The sequence below is a fragment of the Saccopteryx bilineata genome, chromosome X (assembly GCF_036850765.1).
Source record: "Saccopteryx bilineata isolate mSacBil1 chromosome X, mSacBil1_pri_phased_curated, whole genome shotgun sequence".
NCBI classification, from domain to species: domain Eukaryota; kingdom Metazoa; phylum Chordata; class Mammalia; order Chiroptera; family Emballonuridae; genus Saccopteryx; species Saccopteryx bilineata.
The window spans coordinates 133118606-133136130 of NC_089502.1; the positions used below are offsets into that span (position 1 = coordinate 133118606).

General features: G+C 38.9%; 1 protein-coding gene across 1 annotated transcript in view; it reads right to left on the reverse strand.

Moving 5' to 3' along the window:
- Nucleotides 1-17525, reverse strand: part of PPEF1 (protein phosphatase with EF-hand domain 1) — a 128903-nt gene that overhangs the window by 62680 nt on the left and 48698 nt on the right. Inside the window, exons 12-13 of the mRNA XM_066250124.1 lie at nucleotides 9087-9214; nucleotides 6265-6325 (exon numbers count right to left, since the gene is read on the reverse strand). Of these exons, the coding sequence (XP_066106221.1) occupies nucleotides 6265-6325; nucleotides 9087-9214 (189 nt within the window). The remainder of the gene's footprint in view (nucleotides 1-6264; nucleotides 6326-9086; nucleotides 9215-17525) is intronic.

The window sequence follows — 17525 nt, forward strand, 5'->3', positions numbered from 1 at the left end:
AAAACATGCGCTACCAGGAAGCCCAGGCTAGCCTACTGAAAGCTCCAAAACCATGTGGAGCAGTACGGAATCACCCTAGTCAAGGCCATTCTAGATCAGACACCAGCCAGCAGACCTCCAGACACATGAGTGAACTCCAGCCAAGACCCCAAACATTGCCAAATCAAGTCTGCCAAGATCAGCAGATGTGCTCAGTTAATCTATAGACTTAGGAGCAGAAAGAAATGTTTATTACATGCCACTGAACTATTGTGGTTGTTTAATACACAGTATTATTACAGTAACAGATAACTAATACGGAGGATGATGACAAACTCTTCAACTCATTAACACTAAATTGCTACTAAGGTCATTAATCAGAAGTTGTCAGCAAGCAGTTTCTATCTTTTTTAATGTTCAGAGTAGACATGTTTGGAAGGTATGATGTTAGCAGATGTACACATAATATGTTTTTTCCATAGTTCACTCATTCTAAGACATTACAGTTAAGAACTAAACTTGAATATTTTTCCTAAACCCATAATACTTGGTAATTTAAAAATGCTTTCTAAATTATAGTGCATGCAGTATTTTTTAGTAATGCTTGATGATCTTTTATAAGGAGTTTTCTATCTTCAATGTGGTCCAGCAAGTTGTTTTTCTTTTAGATTTGGTTTGAGATTTGAGAGTAACTTATTTCATTTTATGTTTGAAAACTAGAAATGCAGAGCATCTTGGTAAGTTTTCTTTTTTAGGCAGCTTGATATTTATTGCGGACATGTGGAATGGCTGCGTCTGGAAATTTGGTTTTTTCTTCCTTTTCATTGATTTGTTGAGGTGACACTGGCTAACAAAATTATACAGGTTTCAGGTGCCCAACTCTACAATACATCATTTCTACATTGTATTGTGTGTTCACCACCCCAAGTCAAGTCTGCATCCATGCATCTTGGTAAAGTTTATCTCAGATTCATTATGTAGGCAGCAAAGCCTAAATACTCTATAGAACTATCTTAATGATCAAGCCACTCATTTCTATTTGGTAGCCATTCTTAGAGATGCAGCTTGCTCCAAGGGAAAACTTCCCTCTTCTTAACTCTACACACTGAAATATCAGGCTCCTCTTGGGAAAACAACAACAAACAAAAAGAAAACAAGCCCAGCAGTTTCACTATATCATCTTATAACTGACTTATTGAGTAATTCCAACTCTGTGAGATATAAACAAGAAATGACTTTCCTTTCCTAATCATTGCCTTCGACCATCCTCTGTCAACTCTCCCTTTCTTATCAGCTGACACATCAAGTCAATTCCATTAGTTCATGTTATTAAAAGTCAGTCTTGTTTTTTAAGAACAAACTAAAAACATTGTTTCTTCTTTAAAGAAGAAGAAGAAGAAGAAGAAGAAGAAGAAGAAGAAGAAGAAGCAGAAGCAGCAGCAGCAGCTCAGTTTGGCCCTTCCTTTGAAGCATTGGATGACCCTCATTCCTTATAAGTTCAGTGATAAATAGTGAAAAAGCACCATTTCCCTAAATCAATTGTTGGTCAAAATGACTTAATATGAAATATCAGTGGACATCAAATCACAATCCTCCCGCTGGCTTTACAAAAAGAATAACAAATATTTTCTTCCTAACATATAGCTAATGGGAATCATGTATAAAAACAAAAGCTTTAATATTTCAAATGCAAGTGCTGCCTTTGTGAGCTATAACTGTTATAACAAATAAAAATAGTTTAACAAATGCCAACAATATATGAAGATTTGTGCAACATGTAATTAGAATTAATCATTACCTATTTGTGTTACAATTCTGTCAACATGAATCTGAACTAATTAAATATAAAATTTTGAGTTATAACTGAATGATACCTTTACAAGCTGTTCTAAAGAAAAATAACTCAAAAAAAACCCCTACACAAAATCCTTTCTTTTATCCAGTACAGACTCAAACTCTAGAGAGGGAAAGTTTTTAATCCCATAATTAAAAAAAAAATTCTGCCTCTACCACCCACATGTCACTTTGAAAACAAGTTCCAGATATTGCTGGGGAAAGAAAAGCACCAATTGAACTGTATTTATAGTTATTTCATTTCTAAAATATGAATCTTGATGAAAACAGTTGGGTGCCCATATAAGAAACTCAATAGTTGCCAAAATTACATTTCATAAAATTTAACACCTGTTCCTAATCTTTAAAAAAAAAACTCAGGAAACTGGGAATGGAAAGATACTTCGTTAATATAATTTTTAAAATTTAAATCAATTGTAATGTTTTTTCCATGAAATCATTAATAAAACAATAATGCCTACATTTACTGTTTCATTTTAACATTGTTCTGCTATCTTTAGCCAATGCAACAAAATATAAAGTCCCCTTGCTCAAGCCAGCGACCTTGGGATCAAGCTGGTGAGCCTTGCTCAAACCAGATGAGCCCGGGCTCAAGCTGGCGACCTCAGGGTCTCGAACCTGGGTCCTCCACATCCCAGTTCAACGCTCTACCCACTGCGCTACAACCTGGTCAGGCTGGAAAAATTTTTAATGAAATCAACCTATAGCAATAATCTGTAAATTTCTTTTTCTGCTACAGACAATAACTAAATCAACATGATTCTAATACTCTAGGATCAAGAGATATATAAGAGGATAGCCCAGAATATGCCCTATTACACATTTTTAAATAAATGTTATGAAGGAAGCACTACATATCATGGTAAAAAGATAAATTATGAAATAAATGTTGTGGGAAAAATTGGTTAACTATTTCAAAATTTTCTTTGTAGCTATATTTGTTAATTGTTCTCAAACATTAGGCATCAAAATTTCCTTTTTTAGTTTAATATATAAAAATTTAAAATTTATTAAGTGTTAAATTTTTTAAAAACCAAACTATAAAAAGCATAGAAATACAAAGCAATAACATTTTAAATATTTCAGGGCTTTCTACATTTAAAAGCAGAAGGAGTCACAAAGAAAAAGAACTTAAACTTGTAAAGAAAGATATTTTAAATAATGAATAGATAAAAATATTCTAAGTCTGCCAAAAAATATAAATTCAGATATCAAGAAGCTAAACAAAACCCGTGCAGGCTAAGTAAAAATGAAGTCCTACCAAGGCACATTATGGCTAAGATGTGATTTTCCAATGTTACTTAGGTTCGTTTTTTTTCTTCCCTACCTCCTTCTGATGATTGCTATCATTTGTAATACAATTATGTTCATTTGTCACAGTGTGTATTCTGTTTTGGAAACATATACACACATATACACCTTCTGTTCCTGAATATCTTTTAGGGGTTTGAAACATCATCATGGCTTTGAGTCAGAACTACAAAAGCTATACCTAGAGAAGTGTCACTCTCACCTCATCCCTCCACCCAATCCTCATTCTCCCAATCTTTCTTCCCTGCTCATCTCCTGTAGGTAGACAATGCCATTGCTTTCTGGTTTATCCTGTATTTGTTTTTGCACAAATGAGTGTGTGTGTCTATATGTATGCATATATATGTGTGCATGTGTGTGTACATATGCAAGGATTTCTTAAAACAGGATAGAGAAAGTACTAACCATAAAAGAAAAAAATTGTACTACACTGAAGTAAAAAATGTCTGTTCAGCAAAAAAACAGACATTTTAAATATTGGGAGGATAAAAGCTAAGACTAGGAAAAGATATCTGTAATACATTTATGTAACAAAGATTCATATCCTTATATTTAGAATACTTAGAGAACTCATACAAATTGCTAAGAAAAAGACAGAGAACCCAATAGAAAGATGAGCAAAACACCTGAACAGGCACATCACCAAGCAGAATGTGCAGGTGACTGATAAACATACAAAAAAGGTGAGCAACTTCACTGCTCACCAGGGAAATGCACATTAAAGCAGAAATGTGATGCCACTACATACCTGCCAAATGGTCAAAACAGAAAAGAGAGACAATTCCAAGTGTTGACAGGATGTGGAAGAACTAGAACTCTTGTCCCATGGTGGCTGTACTGTTTGGTACAATTTTGTAAGACTGTTTGCCAGTATCAATAAAGCTGACCAGATGCATGCCCTATAACCTAAAACTTCTACTCCTGGGTTGTGGCATGTCTTTAGGACAGGCCCCCATTGAACCATGCCTCCTTGTGCCCATATCCCTGTACCATATAATGCCGCTGCTGCTCCCTGCAGAGCTGGAGCTTTCCCAACCCCTCTGAATCTGCAGCTGGCCCTGGGACATGCTTTGACAAACAGAATATGGCATAACTGATTCTGAGTGAGTTCCAGAGCGTAGACCTTAGGGGGCCTGGCAGCTTCTGCCTCTGCCCTCTTGGGACCCAGCTGCTATGTAAAGAAGTCCAGGCTATCCTGTTGGGCAGAGAGGCTGCATGAGGAGAATTAATGTGTCCAAGTTCATAACTAACACCGAAAACTCCCAGACATGTAAGTAAAACCACTTGGATCTCCCTGCCTCCCAGCTAGGTGGAGGGAGCCCAACTAATACCACCTGAAACAAAGACAAGCCATCCCCACTGAGCCACATTCAAAGGCCTGACCCACAGAATGAAATGGCTGTTGTTTTTAAGCCACAAAATTTGGGAGTGGTTTTTTATGTAGCAATAGATAACTGAAAATGACTACACAGCAAAAGAAAAGAATACATATGTTCACCAAAACATATACAAGAATGTGCATAGCAGTATCATTTAAATTACCAAAACTAAAAACAACACAAAGGTCTAGAAACAGTGGAATAAATAATTTTTGGTATATTTGTAACATGGAATATTATTCAGCAATAAGAATGACCAGATTGCAACAACATGGATGACTCTCACAAAGACTACATTGTGTAAAAAACCCGACTCAAAGCTCTATGCTTACATTTATTTAGAGAAGTTCAAAAACAAGCAAAACGAATCTGGGATGTAGAAGTCAGAAAAGAAGCGATGTAGCAACGCAGGGAGTGATGGGAGGACAGAGGGGTTTCCGTGGCTCTGATAATGTTTTGTTCTTGTTCTGAGTGCAGGTTACAGGGTATGTTTACTTTGAGAAGATCTATTGAGTCATGTACTTATGATTTGTGTACTTTTCTGTAAGGTAAAGTTTCTGTAAAGTTTACATTAAGAAGATTAAGTCACTGTCCACTTCTTTGATAAAATTTTAAATATATCTTTAAATCACCTGCAGAATTAAAATAAAAAACACAAAAAACAGACTGAGTAACTATCTCTGGGCTGGAACACAGCCATCTGTGGCTATGAAGCTCCATAAGCGATGCTGATACACAGGTCAGATTGAAATATCAGGGCATTAGGAGAATGAGTGAGCGCTGTTTCATTTCAGCATTATTATATTTCCTGTCAGAAATATGTTTGCCAAAGAAAATAAAGCACAAACAATTTTCTTCAAATTGCAATTATCTGAAAGAAAGAAAATGGCAAAATACCTACTTCCACCCACTCCCCCCTCCTCAGCTTTGGAGATTCTACCATTCAGAATGCTTCCATAAATCATTAAATGCTTTAATTAGTTTCCAACATATGTACTTAGCTCAAAGCATGGCATTAAACCACCCTTCTTTTGCCGCTTTGAAGGATTTTCACTAAATTATTTAAAATATGCTCTTAGATGTCATAATTATTTTTAATTAGAGCAAAATGGTTGTTAAAGAAAAAAGTTTTAAAGTCTAGTGTTTACCTTGATGATAACAGGCATATTTTAATTTGCAGGGGGAAATACATGCTTTGTGAAAAACTATGATTTTAAAATCCTTTTGGAACCACACCTATGTTGCCTGTCTCTGAAATGATAGATAAATAGAAAGACAGACATCTATGCAGAAAACAGAGACATGATGGAGCCAACTCTGTTTAGTCCACCATTTCTCCCAGATCTGTTTTATGAAATAAGATGTATTTTGATCTCTCAGCAAAAAAAGATTCCTGGATAAAAAATAAGATCCCCCTTACTAAGCTACTTCTGTATATCAATAGATTGTGGTGCAGAGAAGGTATTCAACAAATGAACGCTGAATTCAGAACGCTGAATGAAATCTAATTCAGTTTTTTGAAAGTGAAAGAATTAAATGGTCAATTTAGTTGACACCCATTAGAGAAGCCGTGAGAGAAGAAAAAAGCCAATTGAACTGATTTCACCAGCAGTTTGGTGTCACATAAACAAGACAGGTGGGCATCTTAAATTGTTTAGTGTTCCCATATCTTCAGAGTTCATATCTTGCGGACAATTCAATGTTTAATGACTGCTTTTCAAAACACTAAATTTTAACTTACCTGGATCATTCTCTTGCATATTTGCGTAGTTTTCCAACAAGAAGGAAAAGAAATTCGATAACTGGTCAAAATAAAAATACATTAATCAATTCATGAAGCCCAAACAGCTACTGTGGCAAATGCTGTCGGTGTTCCATGCAAGTTCCCTTTACTCTTCTGGGGCACCCATCTGCCAGTTGCAGTAGGTCCCACCTTTAACTGCCCCCTCCTCCCAAGTACTGCTCTCCAGATGGGCAGCACCTTCCCCAAGCTGTATAGAATGCCATACAGCAGCTCTCCTGGAGGGCTGCCCATAGAAAACTGAAGCAAGGGTGTTACAGCCCAGCCCCCCACCTGCCCTGCCACTGGGTGGGATGAACTGGGATGCATTTCACACTTCCGAGTTCCCGGTGGGATCATGCTGAGGTTAAGCTTCTTCAGAAACCACACTTTTGCCTAGTTTCTTCCCGTCTGATCTCTCTTTCCTCATTTCCTCACAGGTTTCTCCTCAGAACACTCTCTTAGGAAATCACTTGTACCAGAACCCCAGCCTCAGCTGCTGTTTCTAGGAAACCAGCCTAAGACAGCTACTAGATTTCGTTCATTATGATCTCTTCTTTTCCTTTGGTAGCGACATGCAGAATTAAGGGAGAGTCTTAAATGGCAAATATATATACCGTAATTTTTGCTCCATAAGATGCATTTCTCCCCCCAAAGTGGAGGGGAAAATGCCCATGTGTCTTATGGAGCAAAAAATATGGTATTTTATTAAATATTTTAACACACCATTTGGTTCAGAATATTTTTTTTCTTCTTTTCCTCCTTAAAACCCTAGGGGTGTCTTATGGTCAGGTGCGTCTTATGGAGTGAAAAATAAGGGCTATGGGAAATGAAATAAGGAAGGAGGGAGGGTGGGAAAGATGGAAACCCACCAGCATTCCCACCGTCACCTAGGTGCTCCCTCTCTGCCTACCAATTATCTGCAAAGACCTGTGTTTACATAGCACAGATGCCTTCTCCAAGCCCTGCTTCCTGTGAAGAGTGAACACCAGGGACCTTATCAACCTGGGAATAGGTCTGGGGGTCGAGGGAACACAGACCTTCCATACAAATACCAAAATGTATCATTTTAATGCTGTTGATGGGTTTGTCAATTAAGAGTTACTAGAAACCACAATGAAATACTGCTTTACACATACTAGAGTGGCTATAATAAAAAAGACAGATAATTCCAAGAGTTGTCAAAGATGAGGTGAAATTGGACCCCTCATAAAACATCTGTTGGGGATGTAAAATGGTGCAGCTGCTTTGGGAAACAATTTAGCAGTTACTCAAAAAGTTAAACACAGAGTTACCAGGTGAACTGACAATTCTACTTCTAGATAAACACCCAAGAGAATTGAAAACATATGTTTCCATAAAAATGAAGAGGCAAAATGTACAATATCCATATAATGGGATATTATTCAGCCATAAAGAGGAAAGAAGTACGGATACACACTGCAGCATGTATAAACATTGAAGACATCATGCTCAGTGAAAGAAGCCAGACATAAAAGGGTCACATATTGTGTGATTCTATTTCTACGAAATGGCCAGAAAAAGGCAAATCCATAAAGACAGAAAACAGGTTAGTGGTGGCCAGGGGCTGGGGAGGGGGAATGAGGAGTGATACCCAAAGAGTACAGAGTTTGGGGGAAGGTTTACTGGGGAGGGTGATTAAAATATTCTAAAATGTATTGTAGTTACAACTTTGGGAATACACTAAAGGCCATTCGATTTTACACTTTAACTGAACTGTATGTCAATAAATCTGGTATAAAAAAGAGTCAATATTAAGGAAAGTACTAATACTGGAATGTGTGCATACAAAGCATATCAATTTGGGAGCTCACTCTACCTTTATACTCCTCACTACCTTCTACGGTGCTTACAAGGACAGCCCACCAGTGTGAACTCTGAACCAGGGCAATGGGAGAATCTGATTGAATCATAGTATATAATTTTTTAATCATATTATATCATTTTATAGCTGCCAAGAATAAATAGAGCATTTCTTTTTTAAATGTTCTTATGTTTTAAGATTATGTGATAAATTTATAGACAAATGATTGTTGAAAACTACAAATAATACAGCATGAAAATGAGAACTCCTTTTCTACCCACTCCCACTCATTATTAATACCTCTCCTGTCCCCAGAAATAACCACTAGAAACACTTCAGTGTATGTATAGCTTTTCCCAGACTTCTGCTGAATGTCTAATTTTCTTTCATATATATATGGAATAAAACTCCGTATTGTTCTACAAGTTGATTTTTTTCATTAACAATTATGTTGGAGATCTTTCTAAGATCTTTTATTAATAAAAAGGACTCTTTCCTATCAATAAGCGTTAAAGCTGTATTTATAGATCTTTTCTTGCCAGCTTGAAAAAGGCCTTCCTCACTTAACTGTATTTTCTTCTAGAACTTTCATAGGTTTGTTCCCAAGAAATTCTTCCACTTTTTAAGTCCTAAAGCTGTTTATTTTTTCTTCATAAAGTAACAACTTTACTTCCTACTGGAGCATGTACCCAAAAATAGAATAAGACTGTTTTTATTAGTTAACAAGCTATCTGGCAGCCCTCTTAAAAATGTGAACTTCAGAACTGAAAAATTCCATCCTTATCCAAATCATACTCTCTCTCAATAGCTAGTTCCAAGACAATGTCACTGTATCTTCTGTTAAAGCCTTTCACCAAGGTTCTTCAGCTGAAAAATGGCCCCACCCTGTCATTCTTTCAATAGCAAGGTGTAAAGAGCAGCATTTTACCAAAAAAAGAGACAAGCTTACAAAACAGACCTGCAATTGGCATTGTTCACCAGCATACTCAATGGACTGGAAGATGGTGAGAGCGTAACGTTGTCTGATCTTCAACCGAGCACTGTACCCTCGGTACCAATTTTGGATGATCATTGCAGCTCTTATTGCTGTGGACCCACAAGATATGAAAGTGAGAGAAAAACAGTTACTATGCAACTATAGAGGGAAGTACGTGCTTCAGAAAAAAAATCAGTCCGCATGGATTCCTCCGTTCTACAAACATAAAAACTACAAACAATAAGATTTACTTTCATGTTTTTGTCACATGTCCTCAAGTCTCAAATATTCAGAGAATGATGGCATAGACATTAACAGTAGAATTTCTGGAGCAAGACTGACTGACTTTGAATTCTGGTTCTGCTAATTACTGTCTATGTGACTTTGGGTGAGCTATTAAAACTCTCAAAACCTCAGTTCCCTTATCTGTAAAATGGGGATTATAACACTATGGCAACTACTTAAGCATAGGAAACCTATGCTTGCCCTATGAAGTAGCAATTCCATTCTTCCTATTATAGCCCAAAGTGATTTTCACACAGGCCCCAAAGGAGACGTGTTGATACACTGCTTCTTTGTGGCAGTACGAACTTTGACACCAATGCAGCCCGGCTGTGTCTGTCACTAGGAAGGAGATTGTGTACCTGTGGTGGGTGCACACTATAGAGTTTTATGTCACAAGTGGAAGCAATTGATTAAGTAAACCCATAGCAATGTGGTCTTTAAAAATAATTATGCTTCGATTAGAGCAGTTGTTAAAAAGTTAGAGACAGAATGAAATATAACACAATACCATATTATATAAATTTAAAATACACATACATAAAACCACAATATATATTCCATAAGAACACATACAAAAAAAACGATACACACTAAATATAATAGATTGATTATTTAAGGGAGGTGAATGAGCATCCGGTACATAAATAAAAGGGAATAAGCAAATTAACTAACATAAGAGAAGGTCTTGCACAGACCAACGATAACTGCACAATGAATTGCGAAGCATGATTCACTTCACCTTCTACACCTGAGATTCAACTGAGAAGCAACAGATGGAAATGAACACACCTCCCTCTTCAGAGTTACTATAAGGACAAAAGGTAAATAGTGTAGCCCAACGCCTGATGTGAAAGCACATGCTAAATAACTGACAATACAGAGATAAGTATTGTCTTGTTTGTGGATTATTCAGGCACACTGACTCTCTTCCGGTAGCCTTTGAGCCATCCTGTAGCTTCATAGTTTTGAAGAAAGAGATCAGGTGAAAGATGAGATTTAAAATATAGTCTCTTATGCCTTCCTCAAGCTTTAGAGTAAAGAGCAATCAACACCAGCTGGCTCCTTTTATTCATGCTGTAACTTTCCCAGTCAGCACATAAAAATGAACAGTTGACTATACCAAGAACAATTTGAGATCTGGAAGCAGGAATCCAGCCTGCAGGCCCAGCGTCCTTGGTTTAGTACTGCCATGGTACACCAAGTAGACACTAGTCGTCTGACGGTGTTTATTTTTGAGCTCCTTCAATGCTCTCGGGTGTCAAGAGACTCTCATTTCATTTTTCAGCTTCCAGAAAACCTCAGGAAGTAGACATAAGGTCAAATATCAAAATCTTTACAGGGAAAAACCAGAGGGAGAAGAAATAGGGTAACTGTTCAATATTGCAAAACAAATCATTGGTGGTACTATGGCTGGCGTCTGATGTTCTTACCATACTCTCACGGACAGTCCAGGCTCACATGAAATGTCTGCTCTGTGGAACAGTCACTGTCCTGACCAACCAGCCCTCCCCTCAGGGATGCCCTGCTCACCAAGCACAACGTTCCAGTGCTGCTCACTGAGCACTTACTGCGGGCCAGACCACAGACTCATTCCTGCAGTCCTCTCCACACTCCCAAGCTGGGAGAGACCAACTTACTCAAGGTCACTGAGCCAGTAAGCGGAAACAAACAGCAACCAACTGAATCAAAGTCTCACTGACCCCATAGCTCAAGCTCTTAACCTCCATACAATGTCTCAGTTTCTTCATCTGCACAATGATGGAGTGAAATAAATGATCTCTAGTCTCTCCCATTTACTATTAGCAACATCAATAATAAGTAATCAAGCTTATTATTATTTCTATAATCAATGACTGAACAACATAGCTACCATATGTTATGGGTCTACCACAAGAGATTTAGTCCCAAGTATTACCATCTCCACGTTATACAGAAGAGAACTTTCTGATTTCCGGCTAGAGGAGGGACAGGGGACACACTCCTTCCTGTTCCTGCTAGAATAGCCTTGCAACTGCTCTTCACCCTCACAGCAGATCCCTTCTGCAGCCATTGGGTCCCATTTGCAGTTTTCCCAGCACTCGCAAACTCAGCCTCGTGGCAGCCACTCAGACACCAGTCAAACTCAGCCTCGTGGCAGCCACTCAGACACCAGTCAAACTCAGCCTCGTGGCAGCCACCCAGACACCAGTACCAGACACCAGCACAGCAGCCCCCCAGAGGTCTGAATTTCACTTCCGCACGACCCCTCTTCCAAGTTCCTAAATTTAGTAATTCCAATCTTTCCTCTTTGTTCTCTCAGCCCGAGAGGTGCTAACTTCCCTGCCGTTGCTACTTCCATGTAACTTAGAGTTGTTGTTTTTTTTTTAAGTGAGAGGAGAGGAGATAGAGACAGACTCCCGCATGCGCCCTGACCAGGATCCACCTGGCAACCTCCGTAATGCTCGAATCAACCGAACTATCCTCAGCCCCCAGGGATGACGCTAGGACCAATAGAGCCACTGGCTGTGGGAAGGGAAGAGGGAGAGGAGGGGGAGAGAAGCAGATGATAGCTTCTCATGTGTCTGTGACCAGGAATCGAACCAGGGACGTCCATAAGGATGCTATATCCACTGAACCACCACCAGGGCCTACCTTAGAGATTTTTTCAGGGACCCTAACAACTTGATTCCCAGTTGACAGTTGCTTACACTCAATTCTCTGTACTCAAATCACTCTTGGTGTCTGCCTTCTTACTGAACCCTGCCTGATGAGCCAGTCCCATGCGGGTGGGAAAAGTAGGTCCAGCTTAGCCCTCCAGCCTTTAACTTCCTGGGCGCTCCAGCTCAGGCCCTTACTAGAGTTCCACATCGGGATTTTGAGTACATACTTGGGCAGTGGCTGATGAAATGGACTTTGGTCCTAAGCATGAACGCCATTTACCAAGTTAGGCTGCTCCTTGGGCATCAAATTCCCACAGCACCCTCTCCAGGAGAGGGAAGGAGATTGGCACAGCAGGAATGGGCACAGCAACATCAGACTTCATCAGCTCAGGACCCTCTCTGGAGCAGAAACCTCCAAAATGGCAAAGGGTAGAGCCCAGATATAGACCCTACTCCAGGGGGCGACTGACTCCATAACTCCCAACCCTGCCCGTAGAGGAAAAGATCTGTGTTGTCCGGCTCCGAACTCCTTGGACAACTTAGACCTGCTTCTGCTCCTGCTGCTTCATGGTGAAACAGAGCTTGTCTTCCCTGCAACAGAAATCCAAGCAGAAAAAAAGGCAAAAATAAAAGCTATTGCTTTATGTGCCACAAAGGTCTTTTAGCTTTGTTTCCAGAAGGAAGCAACAGCATAAGTTTCATAAGTTATCTGGCCAATTTTCTGTGTCCAGCACAGGTGATTTCTCTATTGCTGAGCTGTTTGTTGTTGTTCTTTAATGTTGTTGTTTTTTAATGGACTATTTCCTCTGGTGGTGATACAATAATTATCATGGTATTTTGCAAGAAGCTAGATATCCAAGTAGGGGGTCAATGAGCAAAATGAATTAGATAAATTCAGAGCATTTGCTTTGTGGTGATGAGCACTGTGCTTGTGCTTTATAGGGATGATTTGATTTGATTTGCTTTGTCCTCCCAACAATCCTATGAAGTGTCATTATCCTCATTTCACACATAGGGAAACTGAGGTCCAGACATAACTTGTTTGGGATCACATTGATTATCAGTGGGAGAATGTAGAGTCAAATACAGATGTCTACAATTCTAGAACCTGGGCTCATAATCATTTTGCAATACAGCCTAGCATGGCATTTGGAATCAGCTATAAAAAAGGGAAACAGCATCTAGAATAGTATCTCCCTCACACACGGCCCCACCACATTTCCTGTACTCTTTACCTCAGAGGTCCCCAAACTTTTTACATAGGGGGCCAGTTCTCTGTCCCTCAGACCGTTGGAGGGCCGGAGTATAAAAAAAACTATGAACAAATCCCTATGCACACTGCACATATCTTATTTTTAAGTAAAAAAACAAAACGGGAACAAATACAATATTTTAAATAAAGAACAAGTAAATTTAAATCAACAAACTGACCAGTATTTTCGATGGGAACTATGCTCATCTCACTGACCACCAATGAAACAGGTGCCCCTTCCAGAAGTGCAGTGGGGGCCGGATAAATGGCCTCAGAGGGCCATATGTGGCCCACGGGCCGTAGTTTGGAGACCCCTGTTTTAACTGATTGCTTGTTCTCTATAGCACGTTTTACTATCTGACATTCTATATACAGTCACATGTTTGTGCTTACTGTCTATCATTTCCTATTAGCTGAGCTACATGGGAATAGGGATTTTATTTCATTCACTGCTATATCCCCCATACCTGGGGAAAGGTCTCCGAGGACTGTTATAATATGCTAGAAATATGTTAATATAGTTATTAGTAATATAGCAATTGATTTATTGATTAATATAAAATGCCTAGTACATTCCTGGCATATAGGAAATACTCAATAAATAACAGAATACTTTTTTAAAGAATAAGGCAGGAATAACAGATAATAATTCTCTCTCCAGGCTGACAATTTCTAGTGCCCTCAAAGACTTTCTAATTAGACATGATATTTCATTAAAAATTCCAGCCTGACCTGTGGTGGCGCAGTGGATAAAGCATCGACATGGAATGCTAAGATTGCCAATTCAAAACCCTGGGTTTGCCTGGTCAAGGCACATATGGGAGTTGATGCTTCCTGCTCCTCCCCCATCTCTCTCTCTCTCTCTCTCTCTCTCTCTCTCTCTCTCTCTCTCTCTCTCTCCCCTCTCTAAAATGAGTCAATAAAATCTAAAAAAAAAAATCCACAAACTATTGTGAACAAAATAGGCTACCACCTTAGAACCTAAGAACCAGGAGCAAGAGTAGCTGTGCCAACCAGGACCCATCAGACTCACTCCCTTAGAGAGCAGTCTCGGCTCAAATCGCCTTCTCTGTCAGGCCTTTTCTGACCCCCTTTTTTAAATGGCACCTTTGCCTATCTCATCCCTTATTTTTTTCTCCACAGCACTTATCAGCATCTGATCCAGCATGTCTGTTACTCGTTTGTTATTATCTGTCTCCTTCCACTAGAATGTAATCTCCATAACGGCTGGAATTTCGGTCCTTTAGATTAGTTGCTATCTCCCCTCAATCTGAAACAGTTCCTGGAACATAGTAGATGCTCAATAAATACTTTTCAAATGAATGAAATTACTGTTTAGTTACAACTTTCCATCTTGTGTTTCTCCTCCTGCTGACTGGTAGTCTTGCATTTGGTTTGTTTTTGTTTTTTAAATAAGAGTTTGACAGACAGTTGTTTAAACAAGATGCTTTGTATTCAGAATGGTAAAGCATTTAAACACTCTGCTTTTTGAAATTCTGCTGGTAGAGGCCTCCTGAAGAGACACCAGGATAAGTGAATATTCAATGTAACTTTAAGGGGTCTGATATCCTGTCAGGAAGAGAGAGAGGAGAGGCATCAGTGTGATAAAAATGATTAAAATGAATTCAAATGAACGAGAAAGAGAATGAACCTTCTAGTGGCAAAAGGCTTTAAACAAGAAGAAAAGGCATCTATGATCTCAGCTATTCAAAGCATGATGAGAATAGGTTATGGCTCAACCCTAGGACAGTTTTCATTGTTGTTGTTTTTGTTTACAGATACTCTATATCTGCCAGCTGCTAGAGTATGTGGCTGTCCCAGTGAGACTTTCAACTCCACTGGAAAAAGTTAAAAGCTGAGGTGGTCACAAAGCCTGCTTCGTGGGCAGCAAACAAGGCAAGGATCCCATGATGCTCGCTCATCCACATACTCTGACATCCCTGCAGAGCAATGGCACAGCACAGCTTCCCTGCCCCTGGAAAACATTCTTCTTAAACAAGAGGCAAATGAAGTAAATAAAGCAGAAGGCCCCATGTCCAAACAATGGCAGACATTTTAAACAAAAGTACACATTTCCCAAATGACAAAAGAGATCATGGTTTCATCATTCTAGGAAACCTCTGGTCTTTTAGTCAGCAAAGGGCAAAAATTAGAGGTTATTTCTATGAATTTTTTTCAAAACTATTTATTTACTTTAGAGAGAAATAAAGAGAGAGAGAGAGAGAGAGAGAGAGAGAGAAAGAAACACTGATTTATTGTTCCACTTATTTATACATTCATTGGTTGATTCTTGTATGTGCCCTTACCAGGGATCAAACCCGAAAACTCAGAGTATCAGGACGACACCATAACAAGCAGCTGAGACACCCAGCCAGGGCTCTATGAATTATTATAAATATTTACTCATATACTAACCCACTCACCAACCCATCCACATGGGGTTAAAAAAATAAGTTCTGAATTTGTAATCTGGAGACTTCTATTTTGGTTCTGACTCAACCAGGTGCCACCTGTGTAACCTCAGGCAAGTCAGTTTACCTCTCTAGTCCTCAGTTTGTCATGTGAACAACGAGAACTTGGGATTTTGTGATCTCTAAGATCCTTTCTGGTTATAAAATACTCTAATTCATCCCTCATTTTTTTTCTTAATACCACAGCTGCAGCCTATTATTGCACATAGTGATGTTGAAAATAACCATTGAAGGACAAAATAGAATGTATAAGTGTGAACACTCAGATCAGAAGCTTCTGGACAAAGAAGACAGATTCTAAAGGCTATTTTAAAAATCTGAATTATCCCTGTAGAAAAATCCAAGTCAAGTCACTAACATTCTTGGCTTTCCCATCAAGGAGTTGTAGCCAAACTTTGCTAGCAATTGGTCTAGGAACATTAAACATTTCACCTATTACTTCTCCTTTAAATTACTTAAAATATGATTACTGTATATGATCTGTTAATTGGTTCAAGTATAGCCAATAAAAGATGGGGGCCCTTGCCAGGTAGCTCAGTTGGTTAGAGCTTCATCCCTATACACCAAAGTTATGGGTTTGATCCCTGGTGAGGGCACATACAAGAATCAAACAATGAATGCATAAATAAGTGGAAAAAACAAATCAATGTTTCTATCTCTCCCCCACTTCCTCTCTCTCTAGAATCAAATAAAAACCAAAAAAATAAAGATGAGGAAAGGTGGATAGGGAAGAGAGTGAAGACAAGATAGGGCTAAAAGAGATCCATGGGAAAGGTCTAAGGCCCAGAGGTTGAATGAAAATCAAGAGGTCAGAGAATGAGATAACACATCGTTAAGACTGCCTAGGTGAAGCTGATCCAGGCAGCCACAAGGGCCAGGAAATGGGAGTGAGCAGCTGAAGTGGAGTGGAGGAGAGCCTGCTGGAGTTCAGGAGGTCAAGGAACTGAGACAGCAGCGTATTTGTGATTATTCATGGGTCTGTGAAGACACTTAAGATGATGCCAAGATGTGGCACACAGAGTCTGCAATAAATGAGGAAGCTGGTGAATGGCAAAAACAAGGGAGGACTAACAACTGGTACCCCCAAAGGGCATAAACCTAGTTTGTAGCTACTAAAGGGTTAGGCTATTTTTAACTTTTTATTTTTAAATATTTTCAAACATATTGGAAAATGGAAAGAAGAGTACAATTGTTAATATTTTGTCACATATGCATTCTATTGTACATTCTCTATCTCCACACACACACACATGTCATCCATCATTTCTTCAGTTTCTTCTATTCTAGAACAAGTCCTAACTTTCATTCTCTTTAATGACATTGATATTTTTAAAGAGTACAGGCCAGTTATTTAAAATATCCCTTCATTTGGATCTGGTCTGTTATTTCTTCATGATTAGATTCAGGTTATGTATTTTGTCAGGAATAAGTGCTAGGTCTTTCTAGAGAGTGTTACATCAGGAGGCACATAATGCTAATTTGTCTCATTATTGGTAATGTGAATTTAGATGACTTGGTTAAAGTAGTGTCTACCTAAAATTCAATACTGTAGAAGTATTTTCTTTCTCTCTATATATATATATATATTTTTTTTGACAGAGACAGTGAGTCAGAGAGAGAGACAGATAGGCACAGACAGACATGAAGGGAAAGAGTTGAGAAGCATCAATTCTTCATTGCAGCTCCTTAGCTGTTCACCAATTGCTTTCTCATATGTGCCTTGACCAGGGGGCTACAGCTCAGCCAGTGACATTGGGCTCAAGCCAGCGAACTA